Source organism: Sciurus vulgaris, assembly GCF_902686455.1.
Source record: "Sciurus vulgaris genome assembly, chromosome: 2".
Taxonomy (NCBI): domain Eukaryota; kingdom Metazoa; phylum Chordata; class Mammalia; order Rodentia; family Sciuridae; genus Sciurus; species Sciurus vulgaris.
In genome coordinates, this window is record NC_136462.1 from 158,851,596 (window position 1) to 158,877,592 (window position 25,997).

Genomic DNA, 25,997 nt, shown 5'->3' on the forward strand with positions numbered 1-25,997 from the left:
TCACAGTGACTCATGTGATATGGCATGGATGTGTATTTCCACATTGATCTCCCCTGGTTGCTAAACAGATTGTTGCCTTCCAGGAAAGTCCAGAATATGTTCAGGAGGCTCTACTTGGAGACCTGCTGTCTAGTTGGGTTCTTCTCAGTGCTGCATTTCCTGGAAACCCTCATGGGTATAGTTCTATTGTTGGTTCTTGGCTCTTATGTGTGGATGGGCTTTCTGCAGCCATTTGAGTGACTGTCCCTGGCTCACTTTGTTCTGGGATTTGGACCGTGCTCCAGTGATGCTGCATTGTAGGGTTTGGGGAGGGCAGTGAGGATGGTGGGGGATGTAGGCGATATGGGGACAGAAGAAAAGGACAGGAAAATAACTGTAAGAGAAAGATCTGAATGAGACTAATTAAAGGCATGTCTGAATATGACTCAAATTATGGAAAAGCTACAAAGAAAAAGGGTTTCCTCAAGTCTGGAGGTAATATTTTTCTTCCTAACTTTTCTCATGTGAGAAGTTATTTGAAAAGGCCTTTATACAGAGTTAACTTGGCTGGATCAGGTTTCTCAGATGGCTCCCAGAGCCTGGTCTCAGCATCTGAGTATTAAGCACACCTTCCTGGGAGGCACTTTGGGGAGTCATCAACCACCAGACCTGGGGGAAAATGCCTACATTTAATACAAGAAACTAATTACCACAAACTTCTTATCCTGGCTGTTCAGCGATCAAAAGCAGACACTCAGATGATGACATCTGATGGGAGACTTTCTTAAGTCTTGAAAAAGCATCCTTTAAGTAGACATCACAGCATCACCATCTTTAACAACTACTCCAATCCAGAGAATAACAATGATGCTCTTTCCCCACCCCAAAAGCAAGAGAACAAATAAGAAGGCACCTCAAGGGGACCATAGTGTCTCTTGCTTTGGGATTTCTAAATTCTCTGCCATCGACATTCACCCTTAAGAGCTTGCATTGTCACTTTTGAAGGCTCTTCTCTTGATCAAAATGCTCCTTAGTCCTAACGCTCCCTGCACTGGATTGGACACTGGATTGGACACTGTCCTAAGAAATATCGTACATTTTGTACTAACCATTGGTTTTTGTGATTTTAGGGAGTTTAAATTACATTTTAAGTCTGGGCTTGACGCAATGGTAATGACTTATCACAAATTCTGTGGATAAGAGCAGGATTCTCCAGACATGGCGCGTCACCTATTCTTGTAAGTTTTGTAAAGTGCACACAGTCGTGTGCACTCACTTCTCCACTGTCTGTGGTTGCTTTCCTGCTCCAATGGCAGAGATGAATGGCTGTATGGCCTTCAAAGTCTAAAATATTTGCTATCTGGCACTTTATAATAAAAGTTTGCTGAACTTCTGGGTTAGTCAATCCCCTGGATTATAGAATTTTTGAAGTTTATATAGGCCACGAGTAGTCATTAAAGAATGAAGTTAAAGAATGAATAAATGTTGAAACAGATTTAAACATATATAGATGAAAAACTGAAAATAATATCAAGACCTGATGCAAATACAAAAATATTTCACCACAAGTTTTAAATCCAGGTTGATAGTATGTGTATTCCTATATATCCCAGCTCTGCTCAAAGTTTCCAAATCCAGTTGGTTTTATGTCTGATTCCTGTCCAACCTTTAAGTTACTTTGTATTTCAGACATCCCCCCCCCACTCACGAACATGGAAAGCTTCCAAAAATGTGTTGTGAACTAGTAAACCCTTGAATTAAAAAATGTAACAAGGAAAGCATTAAGGAAAAAATGACAGGTCACCTCATTTATAAATTAAGAGGGAAACAGCCTATATAATATTATCAAAAGGAATCCAGCAATGTATTGAATGCCATTTAATACCCTTTTAAAAAATTTTAAATGTAATCAATAGTAACTTCTTTAATGTGGTCAATATTCTAACTTGGCAAAAAGTTTTGGTGGATCTAAATCATCTACCAAAAATCAGGAGAAACTATATTTTATTATAATGTATTAATTATTAATAATGAATGTAATTAAATTTTATTTATATAAATATGTATTTTAAATGTGCATATTGAATTTTACACATTGATACCCACTTTCTGGGTATCGACTGATCTTTACATCCTGGCCTGAACTGAAGGTCAGGATGAGAATTTCAGCTCTAACCACAGGAGGTTGCCAGATTCAACCAGATCATTGACTCTCCCTGGCCTTGGGTAAAATGAAGGGGCTGCACGAACAAAATCATCTCCAAACCTTGGCATCCAGGTTTCAACTAAAATCACATGGGTAGCTGAGCCCTGTTCTGGTTGTTTTATGAGTCAAACAATTTCAATGAAATTCGAGCAATGGAGAGCAGGATCCTTGAGAAAATGCTTTTGAGTGGCAGAGGCATTTGTACAAATGTTTTACTTTCTCATTTCGATTCAAAAAGTGGTAATGTAACTCAAATATGTGTGTTTGTGGCAAGAACTGCACAGGCAACAGCAAGAAAGAGAACAATGGCTTGTGAAAAGAAGAAAAGAGCCCTTCCAACGAGGGCCTTTCTTTTTCTTCTTCGGTCTTTTCAGCTTCACAAAAGGAGACATATTTTCCATATAATTGCTAAACATGTTTGCTTATTAAATTATTCTTTAATTAGTTAATGATTTTAGCCATGCTTTGCTCTTCGAATATTCATTTTGTGTAATAAAATAATTATAGATAATTAAACTATCTCAAGCCTTTTTCTTTCCCCCAGCAAACAGGCTGGGTCTCCAAAAATGACAACAAGTTGTAAATTAATCTGGAAAACAAAGCATGACAGATGAATGATTTGGTTGGAATTAATTAGGCACTAATTATATACTGGAACTAGATGAAGAATGAGACTCATTATAAAAATAAAACGCTATTCTGAGAAGATGCATGGCTACTGATACCTTTACTTTCTGTGGTAAAGTAGTGCTTCTTTATCCAGACCAGGGCACTTAAGCAATCTTCCTCATCATTGAGAGTGAAATGGTTGCGGGGAACTTTCCCAGTGTATGGCAGTTTACTGCTGTCTGGAACCTCTCTGTTTGTCAGGTGTTGTCCAATGTCAGCACCCGTAGGGCATGGGACCTGAAGTATGTTAAGGAAAAATGCTTATTTTAGTGGTTTGAGGTGAAGATCTGACACAGTTTTACAATCATGATAATGATGATGACAATAAACTGCACTTGGCTATGTCTGATAGAGGCATGTCCTTTTCTATCCCTGGATATAATTAATCAGGTTTTAATTGAAAGGGGAGGAAACAAATAAGTAGACAAAACGACCATTTAGGGACAGTTCTCAGAAGGAATCCCTCTGGCTGTCCTGTTTTAGTTGTTTTTTGTTTTGTTTTGTTTTGTTTTGTTTTTGTTTTTCTTTGCTGCTGCTGCAACTGAAAGACCAGACCAGAACAACTGTAGAGGAGGAAAAGTTATTTTGGGGGGGCTCATGGTTTCAGAGGTCTCAGCTGGCTCCATTCCTTGGGTCTCAAAATGAAGCAGAACACCATAGCAGAAGAGTGTGGTGGAGGGAAGCAGCTCACATGATGATCAGGCAGTAGGGGGAGAGATTCCACTCACCAGATACAAGATATATACCTCAAAGACTCCTCCCCATTGACCCACTCCCTCCAGCCACACCCTATCCACCTTTAGTCACCACTCTGTTAATCCCATCAGAGGATTAGTTCACTGCCTGGGTTAAGGCTCTCACATCCCAATTATTTCTCCTCTAAATCTTCTTGTATTTTATTACACTTGAGCTTTTGGAGAGCATCTCACATCCAAACCATAACACTGTCTAATGTTATACAATAAATTATTTCAAAATTTAGTGGTAGAAACAATTGTTTATTAGGCTTATAGATTCTGTAGGCCCCAAATTAACACAGGGCAAGTTAGGAGCCCGCTTAACTGTTCCACAATGTTTAGAGCCTCAGATGGGCACACTCAACAGCTGAGGCTGACTTGGTGCCCGAAGGTGGAATCATTGAAGAAAAAGTATCTCAGTTCTTTTTCTTTTCCCACAAAATGTGCTGAGGACTCAAAACTACCATTATCTGCCAATCAGCTGATATTATCTATGACCTGGAACACCCACATGTGTTTTCTCCTGTGACTTGGGCTTCCTCATAACATGGTGCCAAGTGTCCCAATAGAGAGAACCAGTACAGAGTCCTTAATTCCTCTCTAACGAATCCTAGAAGTTGGCTACTACCATATTCTATTCATGGAAGTAGAAACAGGAGCATGCCCAGGTGTTATGATTTGCATATGGAACATTCCCCAAAGTTTCATGTGTCTGTAACTCGTGTTTGGATCACAAGGGCCATGACCTGCTCAGTGGATCAATCTATTGATACTAAGTAGATGACAGTGAGGGAGTAGACACTACAGGCAGGTGAGGCATGGTTGGAGGAAACAGGTCACTGGGGGTGCACCCTTGGGGGACTACATCTTGACCCAGGCCCCTTCTTCCTCTCCCTCTGCTTCCTGGCTGCTATGAGCTAAGCAGTTTTCCACTGCCAACTCCCTTCCACCATGTTGTTCCACCTCACCTCAGGCCCACAGCAATGGAATCAGCTAAACATGGACATTAGTGAGATCTCTGAAACTGTGAACCCAAATTAAACTTCTCTTCCCCTAAGTTGTTCTACGGTATTTTGTTTACAGTGACACAAAGCTAACATACCAGGATCAAGACCAAGACTCCACTTCTTCAAGCAGGAGTGGCAAAGCTCTGGAAGACAACATGGAACTGAATTTGACATGGCCTTGTTTGATTAAAGCAATCTGCCACAGAAGCAATTTTATCAAGCACTAAGATTCAAGTGTACAGAGGGACTAGGCAGAGAAATATAACAGGGGAAGTGGATTGTAGTTTACTTATGAAAATTACAGGATTACTATTCGCTTTGTCAGAGAAATGTTCTCTCTCTTACTCTCTCCATCCTCCTTTTCTCTATTCACACAGAATCATCCCTATATAACTTCTGTTCTCTCACTTTTGACACTTACATGAGTGGAAACAGAAACTTTCCTCTGCTGAGAGGAAAGCAACAGTGGAACCCCAATAGAGGATGATGGCTGACACTTGTCCTCCATGTCAAGGATACAAACTGCAGAGCCTGTGTCCTGGCCACAGCTCATGACCCAGCTCCATCCTGTTGTTGCCAGGAAAGAACTTGGGTCCAGGTTGCCAGGAGGTCTTCTCTCAGGGTGAGGTGAAGCTGCCCTGGAGGCCATTGCCTGCAGGTTTTCTCCTGGAGCACAGCTGCCCCTGACTGCTGCTGCAGGTGCCCAGAGTTCTTTTCTCTGGGTGCTGCTGCTGCTATTGACTCTGTTATAGTCGCCCAAGTTCTGCTCCCCTGGATGCTGCCTGGGATGCCCGGAGGTCTTTTCTCGGAACGTGGTTTCTCTGGGTGTGGTTCTCAACACTGCTGCCACCACTGCTGCTGCCACTGCCCCTGATACCACTGCCACCAAAGCCGCTGCTGACGCTCCAGAGGTCAGCTGGAGGTCTTCTCTCTGGGTGCCACTGCCGCTGCAGCCACAGCCACTGCAGCTACCACCACTGCTGCCACTGACCCCCCACCTGCTGCCAACGCCACTGAGGACTGCAACTGCTACTGACCCCCTGCCTGCCGCCACTGACCCCTGCCACTACTGCTTCCACCACTGCCTAGAGGTCCGCTGCCAGCAAGGCTCCAGGTTTGGTTGCACGTGGTCACAGCTATTTTGAGACTCTGGCCAGATTCTGGGGTTTGGGGTACTGATGGATTTGTTGCCACCACCATCTTGGGGCACAGCCACTCTTGTCTGGGGACACTGGCCAGGACCTGGAGGTTCAGTGTTAGGGTGCCTGCAGATTTGGCTGCACCTGCGGTCTTCCTCTTCGGAGTGCAGTTTGCAGCCATCTATTTACTCTCAGGATTGCTCATCCCTGGTGGTCTCTCTCCAAATTCCAGTGGCATTGAGATTTTGGGACTGCAACATGGCCAAACCCAGGACACCTGAGGCCCAGATTGGTGAGATAGTGACTGGGACTGCCATGGCCTGTCTGGGCCAGGCAGTCTTATGAGAAGTCAGAGACAGGGCTGAGAAGCTTTTGGATGCTGGCAGAGACAGTTGTTCAATTTTCCACTGAGATTTATTTTATTTTTATTTTATTTTATTTTTTTCTTCTCTGGCATCTCTCTCCACCATATTTGGAGCAGGGAGTTTCTTGTGCATCAGTTTGTTAAAGACAGTGATATATGCATGGTGTTTTGCAGTTTTGCTGTATATTCTTGTATTTCTAATTTTTTTCCCTCTTTATATGTATTTTCCCTCTCACTTGTCTGTTTTCCTGGATTCCCTTTCTACCTTTTCACCACCTAGCAGTCAATTTCTGTTGGTTCCTCTTCTACTCTTTCTGTGGATCTTTGCTTCTGGCTTCTCTGTTTCTCCCTCATGAACATCATGTTCTGCACCCTTTCTGTTCTCTCTTTGTCCGCTATTTGAGATTGTAAATCCTTTTGGCAAATTTTCTGTTTATACTGTGAACAGTGATTAAAATCATCATTGCTGTTTATAGTGAGAGGGCAGTGGATGCCTTGGTGAAAGCTGTTAGATTTGAGGAATTATATTGTTTGCACTGGGTACTGTTGATATTGGTCTCCCTCTCAAAGGTGGGATACTGAAAATCTTCAGTGACAATATAGGTTTGCAGGAGTAGAATCTATACTGCCTTAGATTCAGAAAGCTAGATGGAAAACACATAAGCAACATGAAAAATCAAGGGAACGAAGTGCTGCAAACAAACCAAGATGCCCTAATAAGAGAATCCACAGACAACACAGTGGAAGAAATGTCTGTGAAGTAAAGGATGGTATAAAGAGTGAAATCAAAGAGAAAATACAGGAAGTGAGGGAACACTTACAGAGTTACAGATTGTGAAAAAAAAAAAAAAAAAGCAGAAATCCTCAAAATGAAGGAATCAATGAACCAAATTGCAAATTCAATGGAAAGCATCACCAACAGACTAGAACCTCAGGCAATGAAGACAAAATATTTAATATTAAAAATAAAGTTGACCATGCAGAGAAGATGGTAAGAATTCATGAACATAACTTCCAAGAATTATGGGATAACATGAAAAGACCAAATTTAAGAGTTATCAGGATAGATGAAGGAGCAAAGATACAAACCAAAGGAATGCACAATCTTTTCAATGACATAGTATCAAAAAATTTCCCATACCTAAAGAATGAAATGGAAAATCAAATACAGAAAGCTTACAGTACTGCAAATGTCCAAAATTTCAGCAAACCCATACAAAGACACCTTATGATGGGAATAACTAAAATACAGAATGAGGATAAAATCTTACAGGCCATGTGAGAAAGAAAGCAAATTACATATAGGGGAAAACCAATTCAGATCTCAACTGATTTTTCAACCCAGACCCTTAAAGATGGGAGGGCATGGAATAACATATTTCAAGCTCTGAAAGAAAAATGGATTATTACTACAGAGCTATAGTAATAAAAACAGCATGGTATTGGTACCAAAACAGACACTTAGACCAATGGCACAGAATAGAAGACACAGAGACAAACCCACATAAATACAGGTATCTCATACTAGACAAAAGTGCCGAAAACATTCACTGGAGAAAAGATAGCCTATTCAACAAATGGTGCTGCAAAAAATGGAAAGCCACATGTAACAAAATAAAATTAAACCTACCTCAATCTGCTCGAAACTCAACTCACAGTGGATCAAAGACTTGGCCCTAAAACAGAGATCCTGAGATTACTAGAAGAAAAAGTATGCCCAAATCTTCACTATGTTGGCCTAGGATCTGACTTCCTTAAAAAGACACCTAAAGCACAAGAAGTTAAATCAAGAATCAATAAATGGGATGGACTCAAACTGAAAAGTTTCTTTTCAGCAAAAGAAATAATAATGTGAAGAGAGAGCCTATAGATTGGGAGAAAATCTTTATCACATGCACATCAGATAAAGCATTAATCTCTAGGATATATAAAGAACTCAAAAAACTTAACACCAAAAAACCAAATAACCCAATCAATAAATGGGCTAAGGAACTGAACAGACACTTCACAGAAGATCTACAACTGATTAACAAATATATGAAAAAATGTCCAACCTCGCTAGCAATTAGAGAAATGCAAATCAAAACTACCCTAAGATTTCATCTCACTCCAATCAGAATAGCAATTATCAGGAATACAAGCACCAATAAATGTTGGTGAGGATGTGGGGAAAAAGGTACATTCATACATTGCTGGTGGGAATGCAAAATGGTACAACCATTATAGAAAGCAGTATGGAGATTCCTCAGAAAACTTGAAACGGAACCACCATTTGATCCAGTTATCCCACTCCCTGGTTTATACCCAAAGAACTTAAAATCAGCAAACTACAGTGACACAGCCACATCAATGTTTATAGCAGCTCAACTCAAAATAACTAAACTATTGAACCACTGGATGCTCTTCAACAGATGAATGGATAAAGAAAATGTGAACAGAATACTACTCAGCTTCAAAGAAGAATAAAATTATGGCATTTGCTGGTAAATGGATAGAGTTGGAGAATAGCATGCTAAGCAAAATAAGCCAAACTCCAAAAACCAAAAGCTGAATATTTTCTCTGATATGTGGATATGAATTCAGAATAAGTGGGGAGGGATAGGGAAGAATAGAGTTACTTTATATTAGGTAGAGGGGAGTAAAAGGAGGGGAAAAGATATGGGGGTAGGAAGGACAGTACAGTAAAACAGACATTATTATCTCATGTACATATGACTGCATGACTGATATAATCCTACAATATGTATAATCAGAAAAATGAGAAATTATACTCCATTTATGTATGATCTATTGAAATGTATAAATGTGTTCTACTGTCATGTACAACTAATTAGAACAAATTTAAAAAAAAAGAAAAAGAAAGTGCTTGAGTCCAGTAGGACCAGATCTGATTGCTCAAGAAATGTCAGATACTTGGTTTTGTACGTGAACTCTTGACTTTTTATTACTTTGGTTCAAATAAAAAATTAAATACCATCATGAAAGCCAAATGAAACAGCATAGTGGCCTGAATTTGCCCAGTGGGCCACTATTTTGTTCTTTCAATTTGGCTAGAAGGTGCCAATTAAGCAGAGGGGAAAAAAAGAGGTAGGCACAGGGTTCGAACCTTAATGACAACTTGAGGCCTTTGTTGGAAGATCTATGTCAGCTGTCTTGCATATTCATGTGGTGAGGTCTAAGGATTGTTAGGCAGGACTACTACTACAAGTATGATGGGCAGAAAGTTCACCTGCAATGAAGAGGCCCCAGGCAAATTACTAAATTACAGAGTAACCCCATCTGCAGAATTACTTAGTTACCTAATCTGAAGAATGGGGATGAAAAAAAAATGACACCCACTCCAAGGTGATTTTGCTTGGAATCACCTTAGAGTTACCATGAGGGTACATCAACTAACGTATGTTCATTTCATAAAAAACAGTCAACTGCCATTGGGGATTCTTATTGCCCTGATGAGGGCTTTCAGCACAGCATGCTCCTATCTCCTGGGACTGGCCACTCCCTTGTGGAAGAGAATTTCAGACCATTAGAAGGCTGTTTCTTAGGGTGAATAAGTATCATATTCCCATTGCTTCTGTGGACCTTTCCTAAATCAGCTTCCTGGGGTTGCCATGTACAAGTCTAATTCTGACTGGTTGATCATCCTAACCATCCTCAATCTTCAACTGTATGACTCGACATCTGGGGTGACTGAGCTTCTGGATGTGCCTCACTTGTTTTCTTCTTCTTCTTCTTCTTCTTCTTCTTTTAAATATTTTTTTTTCATTGTTGATGGACCTTTATTTTATTCACTTACTTATATGTGGTGCCGAGAACCAAAGCCAGTGCCTCCCATATTTGAGACAAGCACCCTACCACTTAGTCCCAATCCCAGCCTTGTTTTCTTCTTAAATGAATCTTTAAAAAACAAATAGAATAAGCCAGGTGTATACCCCTGTTTTTGTGGCCTAGCCTTTGATGCAGTCATGTTCAGCAGGTAATAGGTTTGTGACCTCTATATTGTCACCATGAATTTTGACCTTTGTCAGTGTTAATGCTTTTCTGTCTCCAGTTTAACTTTGTAGGGTATTAATATTGTTGCTCTTTCTAGGAGCTGTGTGGATTTGCCTGACATAACATAGTCTTTTATGGTTCATTTTTAACTCTGTATTTTTAACTTTTTGGTGTTGTTTTGATTGGGTATTTCTCATTTTTTTTTTTTAATTAGTGTAAGAACAGTCTTGGTCTCACAATAGGGTAGTTTGAAAGTGTGAAATTCACTGATATAAATTGTATTTTTTCTCCCATGTCATTCTGGTTTGTACTTTCACTTTCAACCATTGTGGCTATTTTCCTCTTTTTATCATTTCCAGTGCTTGGAAAGTGAATTTCTTTACACTGTTTAAAAGCGTTCTTTAACCTTATTTCTCTAAACATTAATGGGTCAACCCTGAAATATTACCTTTGGGCTTCCTACTTAAGACAAAATAGATTTTCCCCTTTACATCTTTCCATATTTTCAGTAAGTTCTTGGTCTTTATTAGATTAATTTAGATTGAGAGTCATGCTTTTCTGTTTCATAGTTATTTTCACATTTTTAAAAAATTATTTAAATTTCTTCTAGAAATAATTTGTGGTGCTTGCTACCTGTCTTTGTACTATTGTGAAGTTCTAAATTTTCTTTTCTGTCTCAGTTATTTGGAGTACATTACATTTTACACCAAGGTGAAAAACATGGAAGATAATTTTTCTGAGGACTTGCACATAAGAGAATGGCTCTCCGCTATCTTCGAATATGATAGAATTAAGTGAACATGTAATAATTGAACCATTAAATTTTCTCAGAATTCTGTGCAGTTTCATTTTCTTTTGCCATTTAACACTAAAGAGGAAATATTTTATGATTGCCTTATTTTTGTTCTTTTTTAAGGGGGTGCATTTGGTAATGTTATTTTCCTTTTGAAGCTTGTTCTCCATCACCCCCATCTTCCTCATGCAACAATGAGAAATGACTCATTTTCTAACATTTATCAGAGTGTATAACTGAGAAAAAAAATTCCTTGATTTTGCTTGAAATCAATCAATTAGACAATATTTTTCTTAGGTAAGGAGAGTTTTCTTCTAGCACGTCTTAAGTTATTGTTGCAAGCCTGCCCAGCTTCAAGGAAGGGAGGCACAGACTCCAAATCTGATGTGAGAAGTATCAGGTAATTTGCAGCTATGTTTCAAAGGAACCATTTGCTTTGACTTTATGCTGTTACTCTTTCCTTTATTCATCTTCAGTGTGAGTTCTCTACCTCCTAGTTACTATCAAATGATAAGGGTCTGTTCTCTCTGGTCTGTTCTCAGGAGGTAAATCCACCTAGACAACTCTTTCCCCAGCCCCTGTTTGTAGCAGGCTCTCTCCTGGGGCTGCACTGTCTTGCTTACCACACTTTATTTACTCAGTCTTACATGTCATGAACCTCTCAAAGACCATGTCATATTGTTGACCCATATCAGGTTGACTATAAACTGAAGTACCCAGCTCTTTTTATTAAAAATTAGTGCTTTATAATTATACATAGTAGTTGTGTTCATCCCAACAAACTCAAACATTCATGAAATTTGATTTCATTTAATGATCCCTTTTTCCTCCCATCCTCCCTTCTCTCCAAAGTTGTTCTTCCTCTATGCTGCTAGACTCCCTTTTGCTTCATTATTTATTTATATTTGATTGGTTTTTCTTACTTATACATAAAGGCAAAGTTCCCTCTGGTATATTTATAGAGGCACATAACATGATTTTCTAAGAATTCATTCTGCAGTGCCTCCCCTTATCCACCCCTCCACTCTGCCTCTTGATCTTCTTCCACATTGCTGATCTTCCCTATATCTTTATGATGTCATATCTTTCCCTTCTCCTTTCCTTTATTTTACCCTAGCTTCTGAATATGAGAGAAAACATTCAACCTTTGACTTTCTGAGTCTGGCTTATTTCACTTAGCATGCTATTCTCCATTTTCATCCATTTATCAGCAAATGACACAATTTCATTATTCTTTATGGCTGAGAAGAACTCCATTATGTATATACACCACAATTTCTTAATCCATTCATCTGTTGATGGGCACCTGAGTTGATTTCATAATTTAGTTATTGTGAATTGTGCTGCTATAAACAAATATAAACATGAAGTGGCAATATTGCTATAGTATATTGATATTAGTTCTTTTGGGAAAATACCAAGGAGTTGGATAGCGAGGTCATATGGTGGTTCCATCCCTTCTTGTTTGAGGAATTTCCATACTGATTGCCAGGGTGATTGTAATAGTCTGCAGTCTCACCAACAATGTACAAGTGTATATTTTCCCCTACATCCTCACCAGCTTTTATTATTATCTGTATTCTTGATCATTGTCACTCTGACTGGAGTAAGGTGAAATCTTAGTATAGTTTTGATGTGTATTTCCCTGATTACTAGAGATGTGAAACATTTTTTTCATGTATTTGTTGGTCATTTGTGTTTCTTTTCTTGAAAAGTTTCTATTCAGTTCTTTTGACCATTTGTTGATTGGATTATTCATTATTTTGGTGTTAAGTCTTTTTGAGTTCTTTATATATTCTGGATATTACTCCCCTATCAGGGGAGTGTCTGGCCAAGATTTTCTCCTATTCTTTTAGGCTCTCTTTTCATGCTCTTAATCATTTCCTTTATGGTGCAGAAGCATTTTAGTTTGATGGCATCCACTTACTGATTCTTGGTTTTGTTTCTTGAGCTTTGGGTATCTTGTTAAGGAAGTCAGTTCCAGCACCTATATGATGGAGTGTTTGACCCCATGTTTTCTTCTACCAGTTGAAAGAAAGTCTCTGGCTCTTTATCTGGCTTGGTTGGAGGAAGTTACCTAACCTGCTGACTTCCACCCCTTTGAATTACAGGTCCATGCCAGGAGTTTTCTCCTGGTCAGTACCAAATTCATTCAATTTTTGAGTTAAATTTGTGTTCTTCTTCCTTATGAGACTACCCAAGTCCAGGCAAAGAGCAGGTATTCATCTCTCAGTAACCATTTTGAGTCATGTAGCTCTGTGATCTCATTGGAAGCTGTCTCAGAGTGGTTTTCAAAGGTGGTATGTGTTCATCAAAAAACCAGGAAAGCTGACGAAGGGGGTGGGTAAAGGAGTTAGAGGGTACTGAAAATGAGTTAGCTAAATGCTAAATCATCTTCCAAAACAGAGAGGTCATGAATAATGGCAACTTCGCAGTTGGCAGAACAGGACAAAACTATAAACATGTTATTTGGAGCTATGGTAGTAAACACTTTAGAACAGCAAAATGCTTCAGGCTGTGTAGCTCAAGAAAGAAGACTTGGAAGTAAGAGAGCAGCCCTCCTCACTCTCAGCCCTGCAAAACAATTAAAGATTTTACCTTGTGCACACATTTTCTGATAAAAATATTATGTGATATGCATTTACATATCAAAAATATTGCAGAATATTTTAGAGGGAAGCATGCCATTTAAAAGGTCTGATTAGAGTTAAAGATTATAATTATATTTTATAACAGATTGTCTTCTTGCTTTGGGTTTAGCTTTTATTTTCATCATTTTGTTTGACAAAATTGGGACAAAACCATGAGAGAACTGGAGAGAAGGAAATAGAAAAAGAAATACTAAACTAGAAGGTCCCCAGTGAATTCAGTTGCCCTTTCTCTATCGCTCTATGTACCTTTGATTTTTACATCCTTCTGGAAAAATTAAATTGGAACTCCCTTTATCACTTCTTCATTTCATTTTTCCCACTGTAAAAAGGGCAAGAGCTTAATGTGCTGCAGACGAAAGCTGCAGGGGCAGCTGGACACACATGGACAGATGCCTGAGTCACCGGACAGTTGGCCCAGTCCTCTGCTCAGTTTCCAAAGTACGCAGTCACCAGCAGCAGCTGGAACCCGGTGGGCAGGTGAGGGGGGACAGGCAAAAGTGGTGCATGGTGTTTTCTTTTGGTTTAATGTTTTTTAAAGTATGAGGAATACCGAAATATCAAAATGAGGTATCTCCTCAGTTCATTTTTATCCTTCAACCAGAAAAGCATTCTTTTCTATCCTTTGAGAATGAGACTTCTTAAAAAGAGAAAGAAAAATAAATTATTTACAGATTCATCCAAGCTCCTTAAAGTGCAGTCTATTCAGTAGCAGCAACAGCCTCACGAGGGAGCTTGTTAGGAACCACTATCTCAGGTTCTGCCACCCCACCCCAAGGCTCAGAATCTGCATTTTAACAGGACCCTCTGAAGCTTTGTGTGTGCACCATGCAGTTTGAGGAGTGCTTTTCTAGGATAAAGAAGAGGGAATTCATCCTTAAGAATATTCAATCAGGGCTTGTTGGCGCCAAAACCAAACCTGCCCTGGCCTGACGCTCCCCGCCCCTCACCGCGCGCAGGCCCTGCCACCCGTACCATGTCAAAGAAGAAAGGACTGAGCGCAGAAGAAAAGAGAACTCGCATGATGGAAATATTTTTTGAGACAAAAGACGTGTTTCAATTGAAAGACTTGGAGAAAATTGCTCCCAAAGAGAAAGGCATTACTGCTATGTCAGTAAAAGAAGTCCTTCAAAGCTTAGTTGATGATGGTATGGTTGACTGTGAGAGGATTGGAACTTCTAATTACTATTGGGCTTTTCCAAGTAAAGCTCTTCATGCAAGGAAACGTAAGTTGGAGGTTCTGGAATCTCAGGTGTCTGAGGGAAGCCAAAAGCAGGCAAACCTACAGATGAGCATTGAGAAAGCTAAAATTGGCCGACATGAGACAGAAGAGCGAACCATGCTAGCAAGAGAGCTTTCTTCGCTTCGGGACCAAAGGGAAAAGCTTAAGGCAGAAGTAGAAAAATACAAAGACTGTGACCCACAAGTTGTGGAAGAAATACGTCAAGCAAATAAAATTGCCAAAGAAGCTGCTAACAGATGGACTGATAACATATTTGCAATAAAATTCTGGGCCAAAAGAAAATTTGGGTTTGAAGAAAATAAAATTGATAAAACTTTTGGAATTCGGGAAGACTTTGACTACATAGACTGAAATATTTAATGGTTGTAGAGGATCTATAAACTTGTGAATATGTAAATTTTAAAATAAAATTTTCCAACTAAAAAAAAAAAAAGAATATTCAATCAGGAGATTCTCTGCCTTAGTTTATAATGATATGGGGAGCTTAACAAATACTGAAGAAGCTGGGTGTGGTGGCACACACCTGTAATCATGGTGTCTTGGGAGACTGAGGCAGAAGGATCCCAAGTTCAAGACCAGCCTTAGCAACTTAGCCAAAACCTATCTCAGACAAAAACCAAAAAGGCCTGGGAATGTAGCTCAGTGGTAAAGCACCCCTGGGTTCAGTCCCCAATAAAACAACAACAACAAAAACAATAAATGCGAGCTACCAGGCCCACCAATATAATTAAAATTTCCAGAGGCTGGATCTAGGCATAGGTGTGTTTTCAAAGCACCCCAGGTGATCTCAAAGTGCAGACAAAGCAGAAAACACTGCTAACGTGACTGCTCACCACATGCAGTAACAGCATTAGGACTGAGACCCTGTCTGCTCCTGCTCCTGGCTTGGGAAAGTGAAGGAAGCATACATGTGTTGAAACCACAACCATGCATGAGAGGGTCTGAGAAACCATCCTTGGGTTATAAAACAATCTCTTTTCATTGGAGAGAGACTGTACTGTAGGCCACAGAAAATGCTAATGTGTACCAAGAAGTGGGAATATTAAAATCTGCTGCCTGAGACATTAACAGCTTTGGTTGAATCCAGCAATGCAGTATTCAAATGTGGCTTGAGAGATTAATCAAATGGGAAGCATGGTCACTGGGAAAGCAGTCAATCTGATTTCCTAGTTTTATAACTGAGAGACAAAATAAAATAAGGGTTGACAGAAGGTGCACATGTTTGAAATACTTTTGCGTGAGTGCATTGCCACAGCCAAATGTTAGCCTCTTGAGGCATAAATTAATTTACCACAAATGCCTGCCTGGTTGTGTCTGGATTCTGCTATGGTGAGCCGTTAAGTGTTAGACTTTGGGACAACAGCTTCAAGAATGACATTTCTCCAACTTGCTGTGATTTTTATCCTGGAGCAGAATGTTTTTCTTGGAATGGGTTTCTGAGAGGGTTTGCGGACACAATTCTGGTCATGTGTGCAGGCCTTGAAGAGCGCTTTTATGAATATAGAGAGGCAGCTGTCCGGGCAAGAAAGGATGCTCTTTACCCAGAGAGCATGTGCCCCAGTAAACACATTAACTGTGGAGAGCTCCAAACACATCCCATGTGCACAGCCTCACCTGGTACTGCTGCCCGGTACAGAGGATGAGGTGATCATACAGCACGATTTGGTCCTTGGAAACCACGACGTGCTTGGCTGCTCGGTCTATGCCAGTCATTCTACCAACCACAACATTAACCCAGGAGCACAGTGACATCAATGCATAATCTTTATCATTAAAACAGTGGCTGCAAAGAGAGAAGCTCCATAAGTGACATTTGAGCAGCTGACAGCGGGCATTAATTAGACATCTGGTGAGCTGGTTCGAGTCCCCTAGTGAGCCAAGTCTGTGCTCTTGCTGTGAGTTTACCAGGAATGATACTCAGAGATTTTTCGTTATGAAACACTTAAGCACAAATTGACATCTTCCCATTAAAACTAAATTGTTCCACCTGGCTTAGGCCAGTCCACAAGGGGAAAGAGGGTGTGTGTGCATGTTGTGGGGGGAGAGATCACTTATACACTTTCTTCTGCTTCTATTTCATGGTGGCTGTAAATCCACTTCAGCTGTTAAACTGTCATACTGGCCACAGACACAATGGGAATGAGGAAGAAGAAAGTGACATCACTGAGGACCCCCAAAGGCATGGGTCAAAATCCCAAAATGTTGAGATCCTATTTGCTAAAATTTTTCAGTCAATGACTTATTCTTAGAATTAACGACGTATGGTTTCATGCCAAAACAAAAAGGCACATTTAACTTAAGGAAGTTGTCAGTTAGGGAATTAGGTTCATAGCAAGTACAATCCCTGGAGACTTTAGGGATTCACTTTTCTGGGCAATGATGATTTATAAGGGGTATACTTGTATGTACCCCAGGCCCAGGGTGAATGTTCATGCTGCTGCAGGGTACTGGTGACTGTGTGGACTTTGATTTTCAGGGTTCTGTTGAGTTTGGGCACTCTTCTGTAATGTGACAAGAGTGGGTTTCTTACGTCTTTGGGGTTATTTAAAGAGTTTTATGAGGGATGTTACTAGAATTTTCTGAAAGGTGTGACCTTGTGTAAATGACTTTTTAAATTATCCTTTTCTGAAGATGGACAGTCTAAGGTGACAGGACAGTGTTTCATTTAAAATTAGGCCAGATGATCTTTCCAGAATGAACTATGCCAGGTCTGAGTCCCTGCCCTTTTGTCAATAAGCCTGGACTTTGGGGACCCTGTGTCCCCAGTTTCTTCACCTCTCAACATGGGATAATTAGCCCACCCTACATTCACAGTAAGGAATGAACATGAGCATGTAGGAGATGATATTTTGTCAAGTGGGATGCATATGTGAAGGATATTATTTGAAATAATATTAATGATACATAATCCTGTTTACTCTCTTTGGAAGAAAACAGGATTCTGAAGAGGTAATGGGAGAACATTTTTTCCTTTTGATCCATACATGAGTCCGTTCTTACCACACAAAGAGAATTCTAGTAATGGATGCACATTAGACCCTGTCACACAGCCCTGGCAAGAGATGGGAGCTCTGGGCTTTGTATCTGTATGTGAAACAACACTTAAAAACAAGAAAATTTCTCCTTAATAAAAAAAAAAAGAAAAGAAAAAAAAAAATCAGGGGCTGGCCTGTCACAGGAAAATAATGGATAGTGAGATGAAATTCTTTTAAAAAGCCATTTTGATAGCTTTACAGGAATACAGGAAACTTCACTGGTTTTGTACATTCATGAGAGACCCACAAAGGATTGTTCTAGTTATACAATCTCTACTGTAAGCTGTCCAAGATGAGGAAAAATTAAACATAGTTAGTGTCCAGGGATTAGTCTTATGAGGATTTGCCCAAAGATAAAAGCTCTCAGGGGAAATTTGTGAAAGGCTAAGACAATACTATTTTTAATGACAGTAGGACAGCAGTGTTGATAATGTCAGAATGCATATTTCAGAGTTAAAATTTGAAGCTCTGTCCAGTGGGAACTGGCACTCGAGAACACTGATTTTTCAGGAACCTTTACTCAGATGCAAAAAGAAGCATTGGAGGTTGTGGCTACTTATTTTTGCAGTCTGTTACTACTTGAATGACATTTCTTATTTTAAAATCTCACAGTGTAAGCGATTGCTATCCATTGTGGATATTACTATCCATCTGGACCTTGTTTAATTTCCCCACAAGGGAAACTATCAGTGAAATTTCTTCCAAAATTATTTCCTATGCAGAGTAAATAGTGTTAAGATTCTAACATGGGAGTGACTGCCTCCCAGCTTGGTGATAAGAGACATACCCCTGCCAGTGTTCTCTGGAAAGAAAGAACCAAAGAAGGCACATCAGTGAAACTTCATGTTGTCTCAGGCGAGCCTGACCCTGACTTACAAATAATATGAAAGGGGGTTAGGAAAGTAGCTCAGCGGTAGAGTGCTTGCCTAGCACACACAGCGCCCTGGGTTCAGTCCCCAGCACCACGGGGGCGGAAATGTGAAATCTTTATAGAACACTCTGGAGACAGATAATGAGAAGGAGGGTGGTGGGAAGCAAAAATTCAGGAAGGGGAAATTTCTGGAAGAGGACATAAATGAGGAGTGGACTGCTCATTTAATGTTGTAGTGCCCCCAAACCTAGTGGGCAGAAGACTTAGCCAAAGCTCCAGGTGTACAATTAGAAGCCAAGTCCACGGGAGCAAATAGAAGTCAGTGGAGACCCACACCTCATGGAATCAGAACCTTCAGAACTGGAAAAAAACCTTAGAGGTTTTCAGAGAGGATTAATTGTGACATTCTTAGAAGAAGGACTGCTACAATTAACTTTCAATTACTCAGGGTTGATTGTCCAATTAGTGGCTTCTCCTCCTTCCTGTTTCTCCTGCCTTCCTGCTGCTTCCTTTTAGCTGTGTTCTGGGCATGTCATTTACACCTCCATCAGAGGTTGGACAGAGTGAGGCAGGGGGCTTGGGGTGGACAAAATTGCTATGCAAAAAAAATAATAACCATAATAATGGAGCAAAACACTGGTTAAGGACAACCATTTGGAATGAGGAGTTAAAATTATTAAATTAAATTATTTAAATTATTAAATTTATGGATGTTGTTTGTCCTTGTTATTTTTAGACTCCATAATCAGAATTTCCTTTATTCTTGTATAAGGACCATTTGAAAAGGAACATCCTGTTAATAGTTCAATCTGTGGTTTCCAAGAATTAGGATATTATGTAGTTGCCCAGGTGAAGGGATGGGGCTGTGTTTGGTGCCTGTCTCATTATGATTGAGGGAATGTCTGCAATTCTTTGGAGGCAACATTAGTGTATCCCACATCATTTATTAAGAACCTACTTATATGTGAAGCACTGTCCCAGATACAGGGGATTTATCAGTGAACAAAAAGGCAAAAATTCCTTATGGAGATTACATTATGGTTGAAGGCCTCAGACCATAAAGAAAAAACATAGTTTTAAAATGCAAATCATGTAACATTCAGAAGGATTTCAGTAGCAATAAAAATAAAACAGTGCAGAGTAAGGGGGAACTAGAGTGTGTTGAAGTGTTGGTTGCAAATGAGTCGGGTAGTCAGGGTAGACCTCACGGAACAGGTAAAATTTCAGAGAAAAAAAGCAAAAACCCAAGGTGGGGACTTGCTTCTTGTGTTTGAGGGACACTAAAGTTGTTGATAGGGCTAGTGTGAAGATAAAAGAGTAAAAAGTAGAAGATGATGTTATTAGAAGTAGACAGGAACAACAGACTTTAGTGTCAGAACATTCTAGAACTGTGAGGATGAAAATGTCTATAACTAAACTAGTATGGTAGCCACTGGCCATATGTGGCTATTCTGAGCTCTTGAAATGTGGCTAATGTGATTGAGGAACTGAATTTCTTCATCTCATTTAATTTTAACTAATTTAAATTTAAATAGCCCCATGTGGCTAATAGCTGCTCTCTTGGACAGTGCAGTTCTGGGCCGTAAGAAGTGGACATGATTGGAGGTTGCATTTTTGCAGTGTTGCTCTGGCAACTGTGTTGAGAATGCAAAGAGGCAAGGACAGAAGCAAGGACATCTGGGATATGGGCCTCACACCTACCCTGCAGGGACCAGGCAGAGATCTTCGATGAGTGACTTCCTCCAGGCCCTCAATCTGCCTATGAAGTATTACTAGAGTAGAAAGTCCTTTACACCATTCTCTCCTATATCACACGCAACCTCGGGATGGACAGAACTTCTACCAAGCTGGTTGCATTAAAACTCCTCTGAACACATCAATAACACCAGCATTTCCCATGAATCATGTAGTTTACAAAGACGAAAAGTGTGGAAAGGGGATGTCCATTGTATCAATCCTTTTTTCTCGGCTGGATTTGGTGTTATGCTAATTTTAACAAATATTCCACCAGCATGGCTTATCATACACATTTCACAATCAAAAGAACTAAAGCTCAGAGAAATGAAATCTCTCACTCAGACTGTTAGTGATAAGGGTAGGATCTGAATCCACATCCTCCTGGCTCAAATCCTGTGTCCTCTACTGCCCTGTAATGGCAATCTTCCGAGGAAGAAAAAAAATATCAAAGTTTGTAGTCTGGTAAAGATATTAGTTCAAAATGAGGCTTGTTCTGCTGGCAAGGCATCTATGGTTTTTCTCACTGTTCGAAGGCAAAGCAAGTCTTTGAGGAAAGAGGAAAGGGGGATCCTTCATCATAGATTCTGAAATAAATTGTTCCCCTGGGAAGAACAATTTCCTTACTCTTCATTAAGAAAAAAAATTGGTAGATTGTTTCTGGAGGCAGGAAGTCTAATATTTCTGTATTCATGTTTTGCTATAGAAAATTAAAATTAGTGGAAGCTGTGTGATAATGGAACAGTATTTTCTAGAACAGATGTTGTCAAATAATGATTCTATTGGAATGAAAACAATAGAGCTTGCCTGGACTGGAATCAAAGGTGCCCAGTCAGCACCTAATTACTAATGGCAGGGTGAGTGTGAGCCCCAAACCCCACTATGGTGCCCTGTCAGATGCAAACATAGTCATCATGCTCCACGGCACTGAACCCAAGTGCAGGGGTGGTGGGGTCCAAGGACTCCATCCCAGTTGTTGGAACAGGGCAACAGGCTTCCCACAAATACAAAATTGTGGCCCAACACTGCCACTCTGGATCATTCATTTGCTAACAGGTTTGAATTTGTATTTCTTAAGTAATGGCTGAACACTAGGAGAAAAGTCTTCTGCTTTTCCCTTTCCAATCTGAAATCTATTAGATAGCATAAAAAAGACTACACACAGGTTACGTTTAAGCCTGAGAATAAAAAAGCAAATAGAATTCCTACTTGCTTGCCAGAAACTTTCTTTGTTCATTGCCCAGAAGTTTTTTTCCTGGGAGTCCATGAGTTGAAATCAGGGTGAGATTATTAAACTTCAGGTGAGAGCTAAAGAGAAAGAAAAGAGGAAAAGAACAAAGAAAGGTTAAGCATGATTCAGTGGAAGTTTATTACAATCCAATTTAATTTTATTTCATGTGTCATTCAACTGTTGTATTTTTCTTTGAAGATAGCAACTCTTTTTACACAAACCTTAAAATAGACCCATTTAAATGAAAAAAAGAAAATGGTATAGGAGCTAATTGCAGAAACTCCAAAAGCTACAGATGGTATAATGGCAGACACTGTTGAACATTTTTTTTTTTTAAGTTTGCTTCTCAAAGTAAAACAAAATAAAATTCACAAACTGAGAGGAGGGAGATCAATTTGAATAAATTGATGCAAAGTCTTAGTTTCAAACTACTACTAAGAAACTGCTTAGAATCACAACCACAAACCACAAAAGTCATGCATGTTGCAAGTATTATTTCCCCATTTAGTCTTCACAGCAATACTCTGAGGTCAATAATATTATTATCCCTATTTTATTAAGCACAATGGAGGCACAATGACTTGCTGAAGCCATACAGCGGCACTGTCTGGCTCCTATGTCCTTTCACTTAGCCTTTGTCCATACAGTGGCGCCTCAGAATACAAGGGGGATTAGTTCTAGGATTCCCCAGTATTTGGTATTTATACCAAAATAAAATGGTATGTTGTTTGCATGTAATATAACCTGAATTTCCTTCCATATATTTTAAATCATCTCTGGATTACTTATAATACCTAGTACAATGTAAATGCTTTGAAAATAGCTATTATACTGTACTTTCAGGAAATAATGATAGGGGTAAAAGTTTGTACATGTTCAGGATAGTAAAAAAAAAACAAAAAAATTACCCCTAAATATTTCCTACTTCAGGTTATTTGAATGTATGCATACAGAACCAGAGAATACTGAGGGCCTCAAATTGTTAAGAGGAATTCATAGATCATCTAATTCCCATAGATCAATGTTAGATTTATTACTTCGAGATGTTTATAGTTATTCAAAGAAGAATACCAAAGTATCAGCTAGGAGAAAATTCTAGGGGCTTCCTTCTAAGACTAAAACTGCTTTAAATACATCAGGCTTTCTAGAGTCCAAGGGACATTCCTAGACATTATCATAGAAATTAATCTTCAAGACAATTTATGCTGGGGGAATGAGGGCGTGGCAACATGTATAAGAAAATCAAGGTTGGAAATGGTTAAGTAATTTGCTCAAGGTCAAGAACTTATAAGCAGCAGGGGCCAGTTGGAAGCAGCGCCCTCTCCATGCACCCAAATCACCCTCTCTAATCAGTCTTACGAGTTACAGGTAGTTCTAAGCAGTGTGACCAGCATGTGTAAGTGGTAGCTCCTAATAATTCACATGCTTAAAGCTGGTGCCATGTTGCACACCTGTAACCCCAGCAATTCAAAAGGCAGATTCAAAAGGAATTCAATTCAAAAGGAAGATCACAAGTTTGAAGCCAGCCTTAGCAACTTTGCAAAGCCCTGTCTCAAAATAAAAATTAAAAAGGGCTGAGGATGTAGTTCAGTGGTAAAGAGCCCCTGGGTTCAATCCCCAGCATAAAAAACAAACAAACAAACAACAACAACAAAAAAGAACCCACATGCTTAAGATGTATTCCATATATGCTCTTTAGTATTTAAAATATCCTGCTTCAAATTTGCCCACTGCTTAGTCTCAGAAAGATTTTATGGGTGAGCTAATCATTTCATAGGATCCTAATTGATGAGCAAGATATATGTATATATATATATATTTTTTTTCCTAAGATCTGTTCTTAGTTCACCCAGCTCCATTCAATCAACCAAATGCCGAAAAAGAAACCTTCATCAAGCCAGAGGAAAACACCTGCCTGCCTTTCCCATGAGGAGATTGGAAATTTTCCAAATGTGGAAATGCTATCAATTTACTGACAATCTGTTAAGTAGCACTAAAAACAGGAGACTTTTGGTGATGGTCGGGGCTAGCAATGCAATAAACTCAACTGCACCTGACATTTAAAACTAGCTAAATATTATGAAAGGTTTTGCTCTAAAGTCTCTAAGGATGAGTGTCATTTAAGAATGAATATTCTTATTTGATACAAGGAAAACCAAGCACATCTTATCCTCTAATCATAAGAATAAAAATTTTGAATATCTTCAAATAGCATAAAGGTCACAATTAACCCCAGCTGCCAGTCTGAAAGTGCACAACAATGATAAGTCTTGGGTTTATTACTGTGTAATGGAAAACACAAATGATAATAATAATGTGTTTATATAAATAGGCAGTTAAAATTTATCCTGGTTTTGGATTCCATGTGACCAAGATGAGGTTTGTGTTATACTAATAGTAGTTGTATACAGACCCCTTTTATAACTCTATGTGAATAAAAGGCTTAATGATTGTGTGGTTGTATCTTTTACTACAAAAACAATCCCTTTGGTACTGAGTAATTTGAATTATCTAACAACATGGATCAAATGACTTATAAATTATCAAAATTGTATTATTATGAATTATGCTATTATACAATTAGAAAATTTCTCAAAAGAATTTTTTTTTAAATCGTGTAATGATATAGTAAAAATATTTTTTGGGGGGGAAGTATTTTCTAAAATTTTATATATAAAAGAACCAGCTTTCTACTTCTTTTCTTTAGCCCTAGTCAAATTCCTTTTGCATTCTTCATTGTAGCTATTCTGATCTTTTATCAAATCTTCTAGTTCCTTATTGTAACCTATTTTGTTTCAGATACTAATTCCCCTTCCTAATTCTCAACTAAGCACATCTCCTACATCATATAGAAAACACAGAGCAGTCATCAGTTCCCCTACACTTCCCTCCCTGCACTTATTAGAGCATTCATCGATTCCCTGCTTCAGAAGGGAAGTGTCTCTCCATTAACTGTCTTCTCTTCAAATTCCTCACGCCTCTCCAAATCCCTATACCAGCCCATTTCTCTTACAATGATACTTAATGAAGCAGTCTAAGGTTGATATACAGTGAATCTGTGAAGCCAACAGGGACCATGGCCCCATTTCTCTACTTTTCCAAGTGTGGCTTCCATTCTCAAGGTCACCCCAGGTGACGAGCTCCTCTCCTGAAAGTTCCACATGTAATTTCTGTTTATATTACCAGAACACAGTGGCATGGCCACATGCAGTAGCAAAAGCCACTGAAAAAATGAAGTTTTTTAAACACAGTGTTTTTTCCAAAAACCATATTGCCCACCGTTCTGTTACTGAGGACAAAGTGCAGAATGACTACTGGGAGGTAACTGGAAGATTCTACTTACATTGACTCAATGTAAGAATGGGGTGGGGATAAGAGAAGATCCTCATTAATCAGGCAAAAAAACAAAACAAAAAAGAAACCAAAAAACAGATGGTAGACTCCACAAGATTCGACTGAATGAAAACATGAGGCTTTGTATATTACAGAAGTCAAAGGATAGAGTGATCCAAGGACTAGTAACAATGGGATGCCATTACTGATCCTAAAACTAAAGGAGAACGGGATGGAGAAATGGTGAAGACTGGGGTCATGCAGGCTTTCCACCAAGGAACTGTGTCCAATAGAACATGTCTGAAACAACACTAAAGTTTCCTTTGATGACTTTTTTTTTTTTTTTTTTTTTTTTTTACTTTTAACAGCTTGTTATGGTTTGGATATGAGGTGTCTCCCAAAAGTTCATGTGTGAGACAATGCAAAAATGTTCAGAGGAGAAAGGACTAGATCATGAGAGCTGTAATCTAATCAGTGGAGTAATCCATTTAAATAAATTAACTGGGTAGTAACTGTGGGCAAGTAGGGGTGTGGTTAGAGGAAGTAGGTCATTTTGGGTGTGCCTTTGGGATTTAGATCTTATCCCTGTGAGTGGAGCTATCTCTGCTTCCATTGTCAAGGTGTTCTGCCATGATGTTCTACCTTACCTTGGACCCAGAGCTATAGAGTTGGCCAATCATAGCTTCTTTGAGACTATGAGCCAAAATAAATGTTTCCTCCTCTAAGTTGTTCTTGTTGGGTCATAGTGATGGAAAGCTATCTAAAACATGATTCTTCCTCCTTTGTCCATCTATCCCTAATCAAGCTCCCTAGGTTTTATGCACATTTCCCAGGGTGATGTCATCTACCACCATGAGTTCATCTTGCATATTTTCTATAATGTACTCTTGGATACCATAATGCTTATTCTGAGATATAAATCTAATTTCTAAAAACTCCAGGGTCATCCCAAATTCAATACGTGTCCAAAACTAGGGTGCTCTAGGGACATCATAAATACAAAGCTCTTTGATGC

At 39.2% G+C, this 25,997-nt stretch overlaps 2 protein-coding genes across 2 annotated transcripts in view; one reads left to right on the forward strand and one right to left on the reverse strand.

The window, feature by feature from the left end:
• Positions 1-25,997, reverse strand: part of CFAP61 (cilia and flagella associated protein 61) — a 281,876-nt gene that overhangs the window by 86,308 nt on the left and 169,571 nt on the right. The window contains exons 19-21 of the mRNA XM_079124251.1: positions 21,628-21,726; positions 16,393-16,561; positions 2,917-3,091 (exon numbers count right to left, since the gene is read on the reverse strand). Of these exons, the coding sequence (XP_078980377.1) occupies positions 2,917-3,091; positions 16,393-16,561; positions 21,628-21,726 (443 nt within the window). The remainder of the gene's footprint in view (positions 1-2,916; positions 3,092-16,392; positions 16,562-21,627; positions 21,727-25,997) is intronic.
• Positions 14,512-15,195, forward strand: LOC306649701 (meiotic nuclear division protein 1 homolog; the record flags this gene model as incomplete). The annotated part of the gene is made up of 1 exon (XM_079120883.1): positions 14,512-15,195. One exon carries the CDS (start codon positions 14,512-14,514, stop codon positions 15,127-15,129), a length of 618 nt encoding a protein of 205 aa, XP_078977009.1. The 3' UTR covers positions 15,130-15,195.